The sequence below is a fragment of the Scyliorhinus canicula genome, chromosome 12 (genome assembly GCF_902713615.1).
Source record: "Scyliorhinus canicula chromosome 12, sScyCan1.1, whole genome shotgun sequence".
In the NCBI taxonomy this organism is placed as follows: domain Eukaryota; kingdom Metazoa; phylum Chordata; class Chondrichthyes; order Carcharhiniformes; family Scyliorhinidae; genus Scyliorhinus; species Scyliorhinus canicula.
In genome coordinates this window covers 43,546,932-43,559,534 of record NC_052157.1, presented here as the reverse complement: position 1 = coordinate 43,559,534, position 12,603 = coordinate 43,546,932, and the positions used below count along the sequence as shown (strand labels likewise).

At 46.7% G+C, this 12,603-nt stretch overlaps 1 protein-coding gene across 3 annotated transcripts in view; it reads right to left on the bottom strand.

The window, feature by feature from the left end:
• The window catches only part of adamtsl3 (ADAMTS-like 3), a 747,154-nt gene extending 740,156 nt beyond the window's left edge, over positions 1 to 6,998 (bottom strand). Inside the window, exons 1-2 of one of the 3 annotated variants that reach the window (XM_038813229.1) lie at positions 6,677 to 6,998; positions 6,082 to 6,169 (exon numbers count right to left, since the gene is read on the bottom strand). In XM_038813229.1, the coding sequence (XP_038669157.1) occupies positions 6,082 to 6,141 (60 nt within the window). In that variant the 5' untranslated portion in view covers positions 6,142 to 6,169; positions 6,677 to 6,998. Of the gene's footprint in view, positions 1 to 6,081; positions 6,170 to 6,436; positions 6,473 to 6,509; positions 6,608 to 6,676 lie in introns of those variants that run through there. The other 2 variants (XM_038813228.1, XM_038813227.1) reach the window with 2 other exon arrangements.
• Positions 6,999 to 12,603: the final 5,605 nt, after the last annotated feature.

Here is a 12,603-nt window from a genome sequence, read left to right as displayed (position 1 = left end):
GAACACCTCCTTCCAATACCCCTCCGGCTTTGGACAGGACCAAAACATATGAACGTGGTTTGCAGGCTACCCCCCCCCCCCCCCCCCCCCCCCCCGCCCCGCAACGTTCAGAAACATCCTCTACCCCCTGAAAGAGTCGGCTCATTCTCACCTTTGTGAGGTGCACCCTATACAGCACCTTCAGCTGTATCAGTCCCAACCTCACGCACAAAGTTGAGGCATTTACCCTCCGGAGCACCTCACAACACAACCCCTCCTCCATGCTCTCTCCCAACTCTTCCTCCTGCTTTGTCTTAATCCCCTCCAGCGGTGCCTCCTCTTCTTCCAGAATCGCCCCATAAATCGCCAACATCACCCCCTTCTCCATTCCCCCTTTCGTCAGCACCTCCTACAACAGTGTGGAGGCCAGCGCCATCGGAAAGCTCTGTATCTCCTTCTGAGCAAAATCTCGGACCTGCATGTACCTAAACATTTCTCCCTGCCCCACCCATATTTCACCTCCAGCTCCTTCAGTCCTACAAACCTGTCCCCCAGAAACAAATCCTTTAATGCCCTGACTCCCTTCTCCTCCCATCTCTGAAAACTCCCATCCGACTTCCCTGGCTCAAATCTGTGATTGCCATGAATCGGCATTTCCCTTGACCCCGCCCCCAGCCTAAAGGGCTGGCGCAACTGCCTCCAGACTTTCAATGTCGCTACTACAACCGGACTCCCTGAGTATTTTCCAGGGGCCATCGGGAGTGGCGCTGTTGCCAATGCCCTCAGCTCCGACCCCTACACAGACTCTCCTCCATTCTAATCCACTGGGAGTCCCCCCCCACCCCCCTACTGTAACTCAGCTCCTCACATTCTCCGCATTCGCCGCCCAGTAATAAAATAGTAAATTCGGAAGACCCAACCACCCCGATTGCCGTCTTCTCTGTAACAGCACCTTCCTAATCCTAGCCACCTCCCCCCTCATATAAACAAGGTAATCGTCTTTTCGACCTCCTTGAAAAATGTCTTTAGCAGGAAGATCAGCAGGCACTAAAATATAAACAAGAACTGCGGCAACACGTTCATTTTAATTGCCTGTACCCGACCTGCCAGCAACAGAGGGAGACCATCTCACCTTGCCAGATCCGCTTTCACCCTCCCCACTAGACTAGTAATGTTATACCTATGGAGCCCCTCACCAATCCCGTGCCACCTGCACCCCCAGATATCTAAAGTGAGTCCCCGCCCTACGGAATGGTAGCCCCCCACCCCTGCCCGAGACATCACAAAATATTCACATTTGAACTGTCCCCACAGTGTTAGCATCAACCTTGGTTTGTCTGCTCAAGTGCAGGAGTTGGCCTTGTACCTACAACCTTCTGATGCAGAGGCAAGAATGCTACCAACTGAGCCACATTACTTCAAGTTGTTTTTGTAAATATTTGGTTATCACAATCCACTCATTTGTATCATTGTTCAGGTGACTGGTAACACACAAGCATGCGTGCACACTGTCAACAGAAAGTAAAACCCCTCAGTCCTTTCAACCTAGCTGCCACACGGTGCATTCCACAACAGAAGAATTCAAGTCATCAAGTTCCACAGTTACTCTCACATACTGAATATTCAGTTACAGGAAACCCCTGAAACGCTAAGCCGAGGAGAGGAGTGGGGGGGGGAGGAATTATTTCATAGAATCCCTACAGTGCAGAAAGAGGCCATTCAGCCTATCGAGTCTGCACCAATCTTCTGAAAGAGCTGCCTACCTAGGTCCACCCCCTGCCTTACCTCCGTAACCACACCTAACCTAACACATTCTTGGACACTAAGGCACAAATTAGCATGTCCAATCTGCACATCTTTGGACTGTGGGAGCACCCGGAGGAAAGGAAGGCGCGGATCAAACCTGACTCCCTGGCCCTTTGAGGCAGCAGTACTAACTACTGTGCCATCTGAAGCACTGGGCTCCAGACAGCAGCACAGGCCTACATGGAAAGGAAATCTCACAGGAATTTCTCATTGTAAAGAAATATTTTATTGGCAAGTCTCATGGTATTCGAGTATGTAAATTTTATGTATCGGTCACATTGCTTTCAGTTGAGCTGGTGTTTACGCCCCACAAGCCCCTTCCCACCATCATCAGCAAAGCCTTTGAGTCCTTTCTCCCTTATGCATTTATCAAACTTCTGTTTAAATGTGTCTATGCTATTCGCCTCGACTATTCCTTGTAGTGAGTTCGACATGCTAACCACTCGCTCAGGTCATTTTGTGACATTTATTAGTTTGCAGCATTGAAGATGTATATTGAGGTATCCAGGTGTTAATTTGCTGCTGGTTATTTATTCCTATGTGGTAATTTTTTTAGCTCTATGAAGTGTGCGTGTGTTAACTTTAATGATAAATTGTGGCACAGAGATACACTTGGAACTCCAAGGGAATCACAACTAAAATGTTCCGGTTTCCAACCCAATACTCACTGGGAGCACCAGATCCAGCAACCGGCACCGAATCACGGAACTTTTTGAAAATTCATTTATGGGATGTGGGTGTCGCTGATTAGGCCAGCATTTATTTGCCCATCCCTGGTTGCCCTTCAGAAGGTGGTAATGAGATGGAACCTGGAACCGCTGCAGGCCCTGAGGTTTAGGTGCACCAATTGTGCTCTTAGGGAGGGAGTTCCAGGATTTTGCCTCAGCCATGATGTGGAGATGCCGGCGTTGGACTGGGGTGAGCACAGTAAGAAGTTTTACAATACCAGGTTAAAGTCCAACAGGTTTGTTTCAAACACGAGCTTTCGGAGCGCAGCTCCTTCCTCAGGTGAATGGAGAGGTACTGATTTGATTACCCGCAAATGCTTGCATTCCAAGCATTGTCTGGTATCTCTGACTTTGTCTATATAAATGTTTCTGGAACACACCTCTCCATTCACCTGAGGAAGGAGCTGCGCTCCGAAAGCTCGTGTTTGAAACAAACCTGTTGGACTTTAACCTGGTGTTGTAAGACTTCTTACTGTGCCTCAGCGGCAGGGAAGGAACAGTGATATATGTTCATGTCAGGGTGGTGAGTGACTCGGAGGGGAACCTCCAGGTGGTGGGATTGCCAGGTATCTACTGCTCTTGACCTTCTAGATGGTAGTGATCATGCGTTTGGAAGGTGCTGTCAAAGGAACCTTGGCAAATTCCTTGTGCAAGTGTAGCAAGTGACAAAACAGATAAACTAAAAGAAGAAAAAATAGCAAATTACTGTGGATGCTGGAATCAGCACCCACCCCCCTGAAAATGCTGGACAATCTCAACAGATCTGGCAGCATCTGTGGAGACAGAATGGAGCTAACATTTTGAGTCTGGATGTCTCTTTGTCAAAAGATTTTTGACAAAGAAAGAGGGCGGCTTTATTGCAGTTTCAGCACCGTGATGAGGGTTTGGAAACTATTTGTGCATTAGTGCAGAATTGAATGCTTGTCACTGATCACAGTGTAATCTAAATCTGGGCAAACACCGCAAGCTCACTTCAAAAGGCAGCTTCACGCTTACTTAAGCTTCACATCAATTGCAATACTGTATGATTCCAAACAATGCAATATTATGATCCTGGACCAGACCCCAACAGTTGCTAGGATACTGAACAAAAATCCCAATATTTATTTAATTATAAGACTGTGGACAAAGGATACCTCGCTCCAGGAGTGACAAATAGGGATATGGTATAGGAAAACAAATTTTATCACTAACACAGGATTAAAATAACCGGAACATCATACAAGGAAGTAGCTTACAATTACCCATTAAATAATGCTTAAAAATAAAATGGAACACTAAATTCTAACTCTAATCTTTTATCTCCATTCAAGCAAAGCCCATCTCAGGTCAAAATCCACTTTTAAATACAATTATCAGACCCAGGAATAGTGTCTTTATTGAGATGTCTTGGATAAACTGCTTTGCGAAAGTGAAATATTTCAGGAACTAGCTTGTAGATTTTGGCCTCTGTCAGACTACCCCACATTTGTCAAAAAGCTGCTTGTCTGTTCACATCCCCAATCTAACCTGCTTTTTTCCAGAAACTGAAACTCAACACCTGACTGCTTCAGCCCCTGTCTCCTCCCATTAACCACATCACCACACTAAAGGTGAAATACAATGGGCAGAATTCTCCGTTGCCCAATGCCGATATCATAATCGGCGATCGGGCGGAGAATCGACTCCGACGCCGAAAATGGGGCCAGCGCTGGTTTGACGCTGGTCAGCCATGCTCTGCCCCCTCCAAAATGGCATGATCGCACATCGCGCGCAGTTGCAATGGCATTGGCGAGCCATCAGCCGGCCCTCCCACGATGCTCCGCACCTGATGGGCCGAGTTCCTGACGGCACGGGACGCGCGTCATCTCAGCCATGCGTGAACCATGTGTGACAGCTGGCAGGTTGGGTCCGCACACGGCCAGCATCATGTTGTACGACGTGATCGCTGCAGGTCGTCAACTGTGCGCATGAACGGCCAGGGTCCCGGCCATTCTCCGACTGTTTTCGGCACGGGAGCCACGAGTTTCACCTGGCGGGCCCCTCACCGGTCCCGAAATTTGGTGAGGGTTCCACGCAGATTGTTTGGTCGTAAAAGACCACACATGCTCCGCTGGCGTCAGCGCTTAGCTGCTGAAATGAAGAATCCAGCACATCGACTCCCCAGGTAAATCCTCTTCATATCAACAAAATTCCATGAGCCCAACTTAAGGTAAACAATATACATCGTTGGAATGAATGATGATTTAACTTTTTTACGATGTTTTAATTGCATTGCTGTAGCCAAAAAGCCTGTCTTTCAAACCAGGATTTTAAAAACCACTACTGCAGCAGTCACACACTCTCCACCCAGACTTTTAACCCTTACTGCACCAAATAGATATAATACAATATATCTGAAATTCTTACATTCATCATAGCCATGTTAATGTTTTTTAAATTGTTGGACTGACTGCATTTGGACATCAATGAAAAACAATCAAGATAATTGTTCACTTATTAGAATTATTGACTCAATGATAGCACTCAACCTGGGTTCAAGCGCCCGCTCCAGAGTCGAGCACCTTAATCTAGGTTGGCAATTCAGTGCAATACTGAAGAAGGGTTGGCATATTTTGGACTTTAAACCTTACGTCGAGAGTGACCACACACTCAAAGAGAAAGCTCACTGACTGTGATGTGACTTTCATGACATCTGAAAGCACTGAATAAATACTATCTCTTCCTGAAGAAACACTTACGCCACTGGATGGAGCTCTGCATATGTGTTTAAATACACATGTGGAAAGTTCCACTGCAGGCAGGCATAAAACAGTGTGCAGCCAGTAGTATAACCTACTGCTGTCAGTTCGGGCCAGTTTGGTTTAAGTGCCAAAAGAGATCCTCCAGTATTATCAGAGGAATAAAACAGTACCGGTTAAACTGCTGTCTGAAATGACCATCACTTGTAACGTTAGCAAAATGAAATGCAATACCATCATTGCTTAAGACGTCTGACAGCTACCAACAAGGTCACCCAGTTCACCTGGACATTCAAGAACATGCCATTAAACTCAACATTTAGAAAGACTGGCACCTTCACTGCCCATTCTAACCAATTTACGTGAGATTGCCAAACAATCCTGATTTTGAGGGGGGAGGGGGTGGAAATAAGGTGTCAGTCAAGTTCTAATTCACCGTCACCTTAAAAGATTCTAAATTATTAACATCACCGCTGGCATTAAGAGATTCCTTTTTTTAAAAAAAAAATCTGTGAACTTCACTTCTTTCTATTTAACTTTTGGTTATTTTTTCTGGAGGAAAAAAGTTTTGTATTTAAGGCAGATGTTGAAGCCTGCGCTCCTGTGGAGTGCAGCAGCACCGTGCCGAAACTGATAAGCTGAAACTGATCGAGAAGCAACAATCCCGCTGATAACTCTGCAGCGTGCAGACACGGCTCTGCCATCTTAACAGTGAATCGCGGACGCGTGGATTTTGCAGGAGAAACAAAATTAAAAAGCAGCTACGATTCCACCCCCCCCCCCCCCACCCCCCCCAACCCCATCCCATATAAGGGAGGGCGACTGAATGCTAAACTGAGAAGCCTTACCTGTACACAGTGAAACACACACAGAACTGCATATATGGCTATTTGTTCGATTATCCTCATTTCCAGAACTTGGGTTTCTGCTTTTAGCCTGGGATTTAAAATTGGAGGGGGGGAGAGGAGGGGGAGAAAAAAAACACAAATCAGCTCAATATTATGCCCTGGCCCAAGGTGCAATCTGACGATTAAGTTTCCACTCGTACTTTGAAATCTCTACACTCTCAAACGCAGTGACGAGAAAATAAACAAATAGAGATATTGTGGGGAAGCAGAGAGGGGAGAGATTATCAAGAGCGCTCCCCTTTCGCCCCGAGAAGGTGTTAGCTTTACTGTCCAAAGAAATCAGCGAGGTTGTGACCTGCTCGCAAGCATCTTCCTCTGGAGACTGTCCCGGTTCGTTTCCCATTTAAACTCGCTCAGTTTAAACTCACATCGGCACAGGGGTGGGGGCAAAGCCAGCTCGGCGCTGCCAGTGAATCTCGTGTCAATCATCAATACAATTTCGATACCGGCTCCACAAACGATGCCAAGGAGGGGGAGTGGGACACACACACACACACACACGAAACGTTCTGTAAATGAAGGGGCAAGCTCTCACCTTTCACTGCAATCGGGAGGTTTCGCCAGCAATGCATTGATTTGTCGATGTTTCACCACGAAAGGGGGCTGCAGTATTGGCAGCCGCAGGCGAATTGTCCCAAACGCTAAAGTAACAGTTTGTGCGCTAAGTTCCTCCCGCGGCTGACTGTCACTTTCCCATTCTCTCCCTCTCTCTCTCTCTCCCCACCCTCTCCTCTGGAAACTGCACCGAGTCAACTCAAAACTGCTGCGTGGCCCGGGGGGCGACTGTTCTCACCCACCCACCCACTCTGCTGCTGCTCGCTGCTGCTCCAGTCCCGTGGATACTAAAGTTGGCTGGGTGGGTGTTACTGCACAGACCCGTCCTCTTTCTGCCTCTCGCCAACCCCTGAGATCCTGGAGAGAGAGAGAGTGCAGCTCCAATCCAATTTATTCCCAAAGAGGGATCTATCTATCTATACCGCCCAGGAACACTCGAGATTCACCAGCATTAACGCTTCAACCCAAAGAACGAATGTAGGTTTACCAACGTGAAAGTAACGGGCTGGTTTAGCACAGGGCTAAATAGCTGACTTTTAAAGCAGACCAAGGCAGGCCAGCAGCACAGTTCAATTCCTGTACCGGCCTCCCGGAGCGGGCGCTGGAATGTGGCGACTAGGAGCTTTTGACAGTAACTTCATTCAAAGCCTACTTGTGACAATAAGGAATTTTCATTTCAAACAACTTCAAACATTGAATTTGCTGTCCCTGTTCTCAAGTTTACAGGAAACCAACGTGAGTCCTGCCCAGCTATTGTTTTCTTTGCAACCCGAGTAAATACCCAACCTGCCCTCTCAACAAATGATTGCTTCCTCTGAGGAAGTGAATGGATGGATGGCCATACATCTTCATAAATGCTGGAGTGACTGATTCCTGCAGGGTGCGCAGCTAAAAGAGCACTCTGCCCAGGAGTGTAAGGCTCTCTGTTAGACCCTGCCACTTCATTCTCCTCTCTTGATCAACTACAACAGCCAGGCAGTGCAGCATCTTCTTGCAATAAAACTGTTGGAAATACTCAGTAGATCAGGCAGCATCTGTGGAGGCAACGAAACCGAGTTGATCGCTTATTTTCCGGTCTCCCAATCATTGGAGACTGCCCATACAACTGAAGATACGTGTCAGGATCGGGCAGTTTGACCTTCACGTGGGCAAATCTCCTGAACCCAAGAAGCCTCTGACAATGTCTCCAACTCTGAGTGAGAGACCGAGGGCTGGATTCTCTGTTTTGCCGGCAGCCCAGGGGTTTCCCAACGGCGTGGGGATGCCCCACAACGGAAAACCCCATTGACCAGCCGGTGAAACGGAGCATCCTGCCAGCGCATTGAACCAGAAATCTGGTGCAGCAAGACGGATAATCCGGTCCTGGGAATTTGGACAGTTCCAAAGAACAAAGAACAAAGAAAAGTACAGCACAGGAACAGACCCTTCGGCCCTCCAAGCCTGTGCCAACCATGCTGCCCATCTAAACTAAAATCTTCTACACTTCCGGGATCCGTATCCCTCTATTCCCATCCTATTCATGTATTTGTCAAGATGCCCCTTAAACGTCACGATCATCTCTGCTTCCCCACCACCTCCTCCGGCAGCGAGTTCCAGGCACCCACTACCCTCTGTGTAAAAAACTTGCCTCATACATCTCCTCTAAACCTTGCCCCTTGCACCTTAAACCTATGCCCTCTAGTAATTGACCCCTCTACCCAGGGAAAAAGCCTCTGACTATCCACTCTGTCTATACCCCTCATAATTTTGTAGACCTTTATCAGGTTGCCCCTCAACCTCCGTTGTTCCAGTGAGAACAAACCAAGTTTATTCAACCTCTCCTCAAAGCTAATGCCCTCCATACCAGGCAACATCCTGGTAAATCTCTTCTGCGCCCTCTCTAAAACCTCCACATTCTTCTGGTAGTGTGGCAACCAGAATTGAACACTATACTCCAAGTGTGGCCTAACAAAGATTCTATACAGCTACAGCATGACTTGCCAATTTTTATACTCAATGCCCCAGCCAATGAAGACAAGCATGCCATATGCCTTCCTGACTACTTTCTCCATCTGTGTTGCCCCTTTCAGTGACCTGTGGACCTGTACACCAAGATATCTCTGACTGTCAATACTCTTGAGGGTTCTACCATTCACATTTAACTCACATTTGTCTAGATCTGCCATCTGCCATCTGCCATCTCCATCTGCCATCTCGCCGCCCAAGTCTCCAAACGACCTAACTTACAACTTAGAGTTACATAGGAAATGTTAAACTGAACAGAGTCTAAATCCTAGGTAACTATCCTACTCAGCCCCCAATCACTCTCATTGGCAACCCCCTCCCCCACCCTAACTGACTCCGACCTTCCCCTTCCCCCACACCCAGACTGCCACCTCAAAGCCCCCCCACCTTTACCCACAACCAGACTCCCACCTCAAAGACTCCCCACCAATACCCACACCCTGATTCCCACTGCAACCCCCAGCTGCCCACCCCCTCCAAACCCCAACTCCCCTAACACATCTACCCACTCACTAACACTAACTGTAGTGATATGCCTGCAAATAATATTACATATACTCAGCAGTGTGACCTCCCACGAGGAGGTGGCATCAGACATCAATCAGGTGACATCCAGCTACCAGCAGAAGGTTGTTAGGAGTTCATGAGGACAGTCGCCCATAAGGGTAGTTCCAGGAGAGTCCAATGTAACTCTATTATAACCTGGTCTGTATAAGATTCTGATCATTGCCATTCCAAGTGTACATTAATAAATCATCGTTCTGGCTACGTCACCAGCAGTGCTGTAGAATCATTGCAAGACAAGATCACAGAATACAACACAAACCACTTATAGGCTCACCCTTTCCCCATTACCCGCTCACCGACACCCGCTCACCAGAACTCACTACATTCAAACAAGCACTCATTCCCTGACACTGGCTGACTCCCCCTTGCCGATGCCCCCTCATTCACCAATTAGCCAGCACTCTCTCACCAGCACACCCTCTCTGATGCCCCTCGCCCACATCCATCCACACTCGCGTGCCCACACACTCACTCACTCATGCTCACTCGCTCACCATCAATCACTACATCCACGCACTCACCATCATGCACTACATTCAAGCACACACCAACACCCACTCACCAACATCCGCTGGTTTAGCTCACTGAGCTAAATCGCTGGCTTTTAAAGCAGACCAAGCAGGCCAGCAGCACGGTTTGATTCCTGTATCAGCCTCCCCGAACAAGCACCGGAATGTGGCGACTTGGGGCTTTTCACAGTAACTTCATTGAAGCCTACTCGTGACAATAAGCAATTTTCATTTTTTTTCATTTTTCACTCCCTGGCACTCGCTCATTCTGACACACACATCCACACACAGAGGGGTTCAAACTCTGATTGACATTATGGACCAACATTTCAGGTTGATGACCTTCCATCATCATGCATCATTTAGTAGAAGACTTACATTCCAATATGAGTGATTGGGTACCCATCAACAGTCCAAATCTGGCTGATTATCCTCCTCTCAACCCAGGAAATAGATCACTTGGTTGCATGATCTACCAAAATCAACCTTTCTCTAAATGTCGAAAAGACCAAGGAACTGATCATCAATTCAGGAAGCGAGCATGACACCCCCACTCTCCATCCGCAATAATGGCTCTGAAGTGGAGATGGTCGATAGTTTTAAGCTCCTGGGGTCACCATCACCAACAGTCTGTCCTGGTCCACTCACATTGATGCAACAGTCAAGAAAGCACAACAATGTCTGCACTTCCTACGGAAGCTAAAGAAATTCAGCATCAACTCTCAAAAACCTCTACAGATGTGCAATAGAGAGCATCCTATCCAGCTGCATCGCAGCTTGACGTGGCAACTGCTCGACCCAAGATCGCAGAGTGTGTTGAACTCAGCCCAACACATCACACAAGCTTGCCACCCTCCCATTGATTCTGTCTACACCTCCTGCAGCCTCAGGACAGCAACAGTATTATCAGAGACTCCTCCCACCCAGGCTTTGCCTTCTTCCAGGCCCATCCATCAAGCAGAAGGTACAGAAGTCTGAAGACCTGCACATCTAGACATAGGAACAGCTTCTTCCCCACAGCTACTAGACTCCTCAACAACTCTCCCTCGGACTGATCTGTTCCCTGTAAGAACACTATTCACGGTGCCCTATGCTGCTCTTGCTCATGTATTTGCTTTGGCCCCTTGTTCCGCACTGGAACCAACCACTGTTTGCCGATGTACCATTTGTCAATGTACTTTGTCGATTATTCTTTTTGTCTACTACGTACTATGTATGTTCCCTTGGCTGCAGAAAAATACTTTTCACTTTACTTCGGTACATGTGACAATAAATCAAATCAAATCAGGGATACCAAGTCCAATCTTGACACCTCTTCTTGCTGCCTTTCTTAGCTCAGCAAACAGCACAAATAATCCAGCCTGTGTTATTCTAGGTCCGCACTTGTGAAAGTACACACCAAGCCAGCTTACTCAATCACATCATGAGTGGGCTGACTAAACTCAATTTTAAAAATTGTCCCATAATAAACAAGCCACAGTATCAGAGAGGTTGAGCAAGCGTAAATTTAAATCTTTACTTTTTAAAAAACTTACGTCTAACATAGCTGCAGGCAGGCAAATTCCCGATTCCTGATGGGCCTCATCCTAAGGTCTTAAAAGAAGTGGCTAGTGAGATAGTTGATGCAGTGGCTTTAATTTTCCAAAACACGCTAGATTTGGCGAAGATCACATTAGATTGAAAGATAGCGAATGTAAAGCCATTATTCAAAATGGGGGTGGGGGGGGCGGGGGCACAGAAATTACAGGCCTGTTCGCTTAACATCTGCCGTAGAGAAAATGTTAGAAACTATGATTAAAGAAGGTATAGCAGGGCACTTGGATAAGTTTAAGGTAATCAGGCAAAACCAACATGGCTTTGTGAAAGGAAATCATGTTCAGCCAACTTATTGGAGTTCTTTGAGGAAGTAACATGTGCTGTGAATAAAGGGGAACTGGTGGATGTACTGTACTTACGATTTCTAGAAAGCATTTGATAAATTGCCACATCAAAAGGTTATGGAGGAAAATAAGAGCTCATAGCATCGGGGGTAACTTATTGAGATGGATGGAAGATTGGCTGGCTAACAGGAAGCAGAGAGTAGGCATAAATGGGTCTTTTTCAGGTAGGCAAGATGTACCGGGTTGTGTTCCACAGGTATCAGTGCTGAGGCCTCAACTGTTTACAATTTATATAAATGACTTAGGTGAAGGGATGGATGGGGTGGTCGAAAAATTTGCTGAACTCAAAGATAGGCAGGAAAGTAAATTGTGAAGAGGACACAAGTAGACTACAAAGAGACATGGATAGGTTAAGTGAGTGGGTAAAGATCTGGCAAATGGAGTATAATATGTGAAAATGGGAAACTGTCCATTTTGGCAGGAAGGTTAAAAGAGGAATGGTGAGAGATTGCAGAGCTCTGAGGTGCAGAAGAACCTGGGTGTCCTAGTAGTGCATGGACTGCAAAAGGTTAATATGCAGGTACAGCAAGTGATTAGGAAAGTTAATAGAATGTTATCATTTATTGCAAGGGGAATTGAATACAAACATAGGGAGGTTATGCTTCAGTTGTACAGGACAATAATGATACCACATCTGGAATATTGTGTACAGAATTGGTCACTTTATTTAAGGAAGGATCTAATAACATTAGAAGCAGTTCAGAGAAGGTTCACCTGGAATGGGTGGGTTGTCTTATTGGAGAAAGGTAGACAGGTTAGGTTTGTATCAACTTAAGTTTTGAAAAGTTCAAGAGGTGACTTGATTAAACAAGATAAGATCTTGAGGGGTGGATGTGGAAAGGATGTTTCCTCTTGTGGATCTAGAACCAGGTGTCACTGTATAAAAA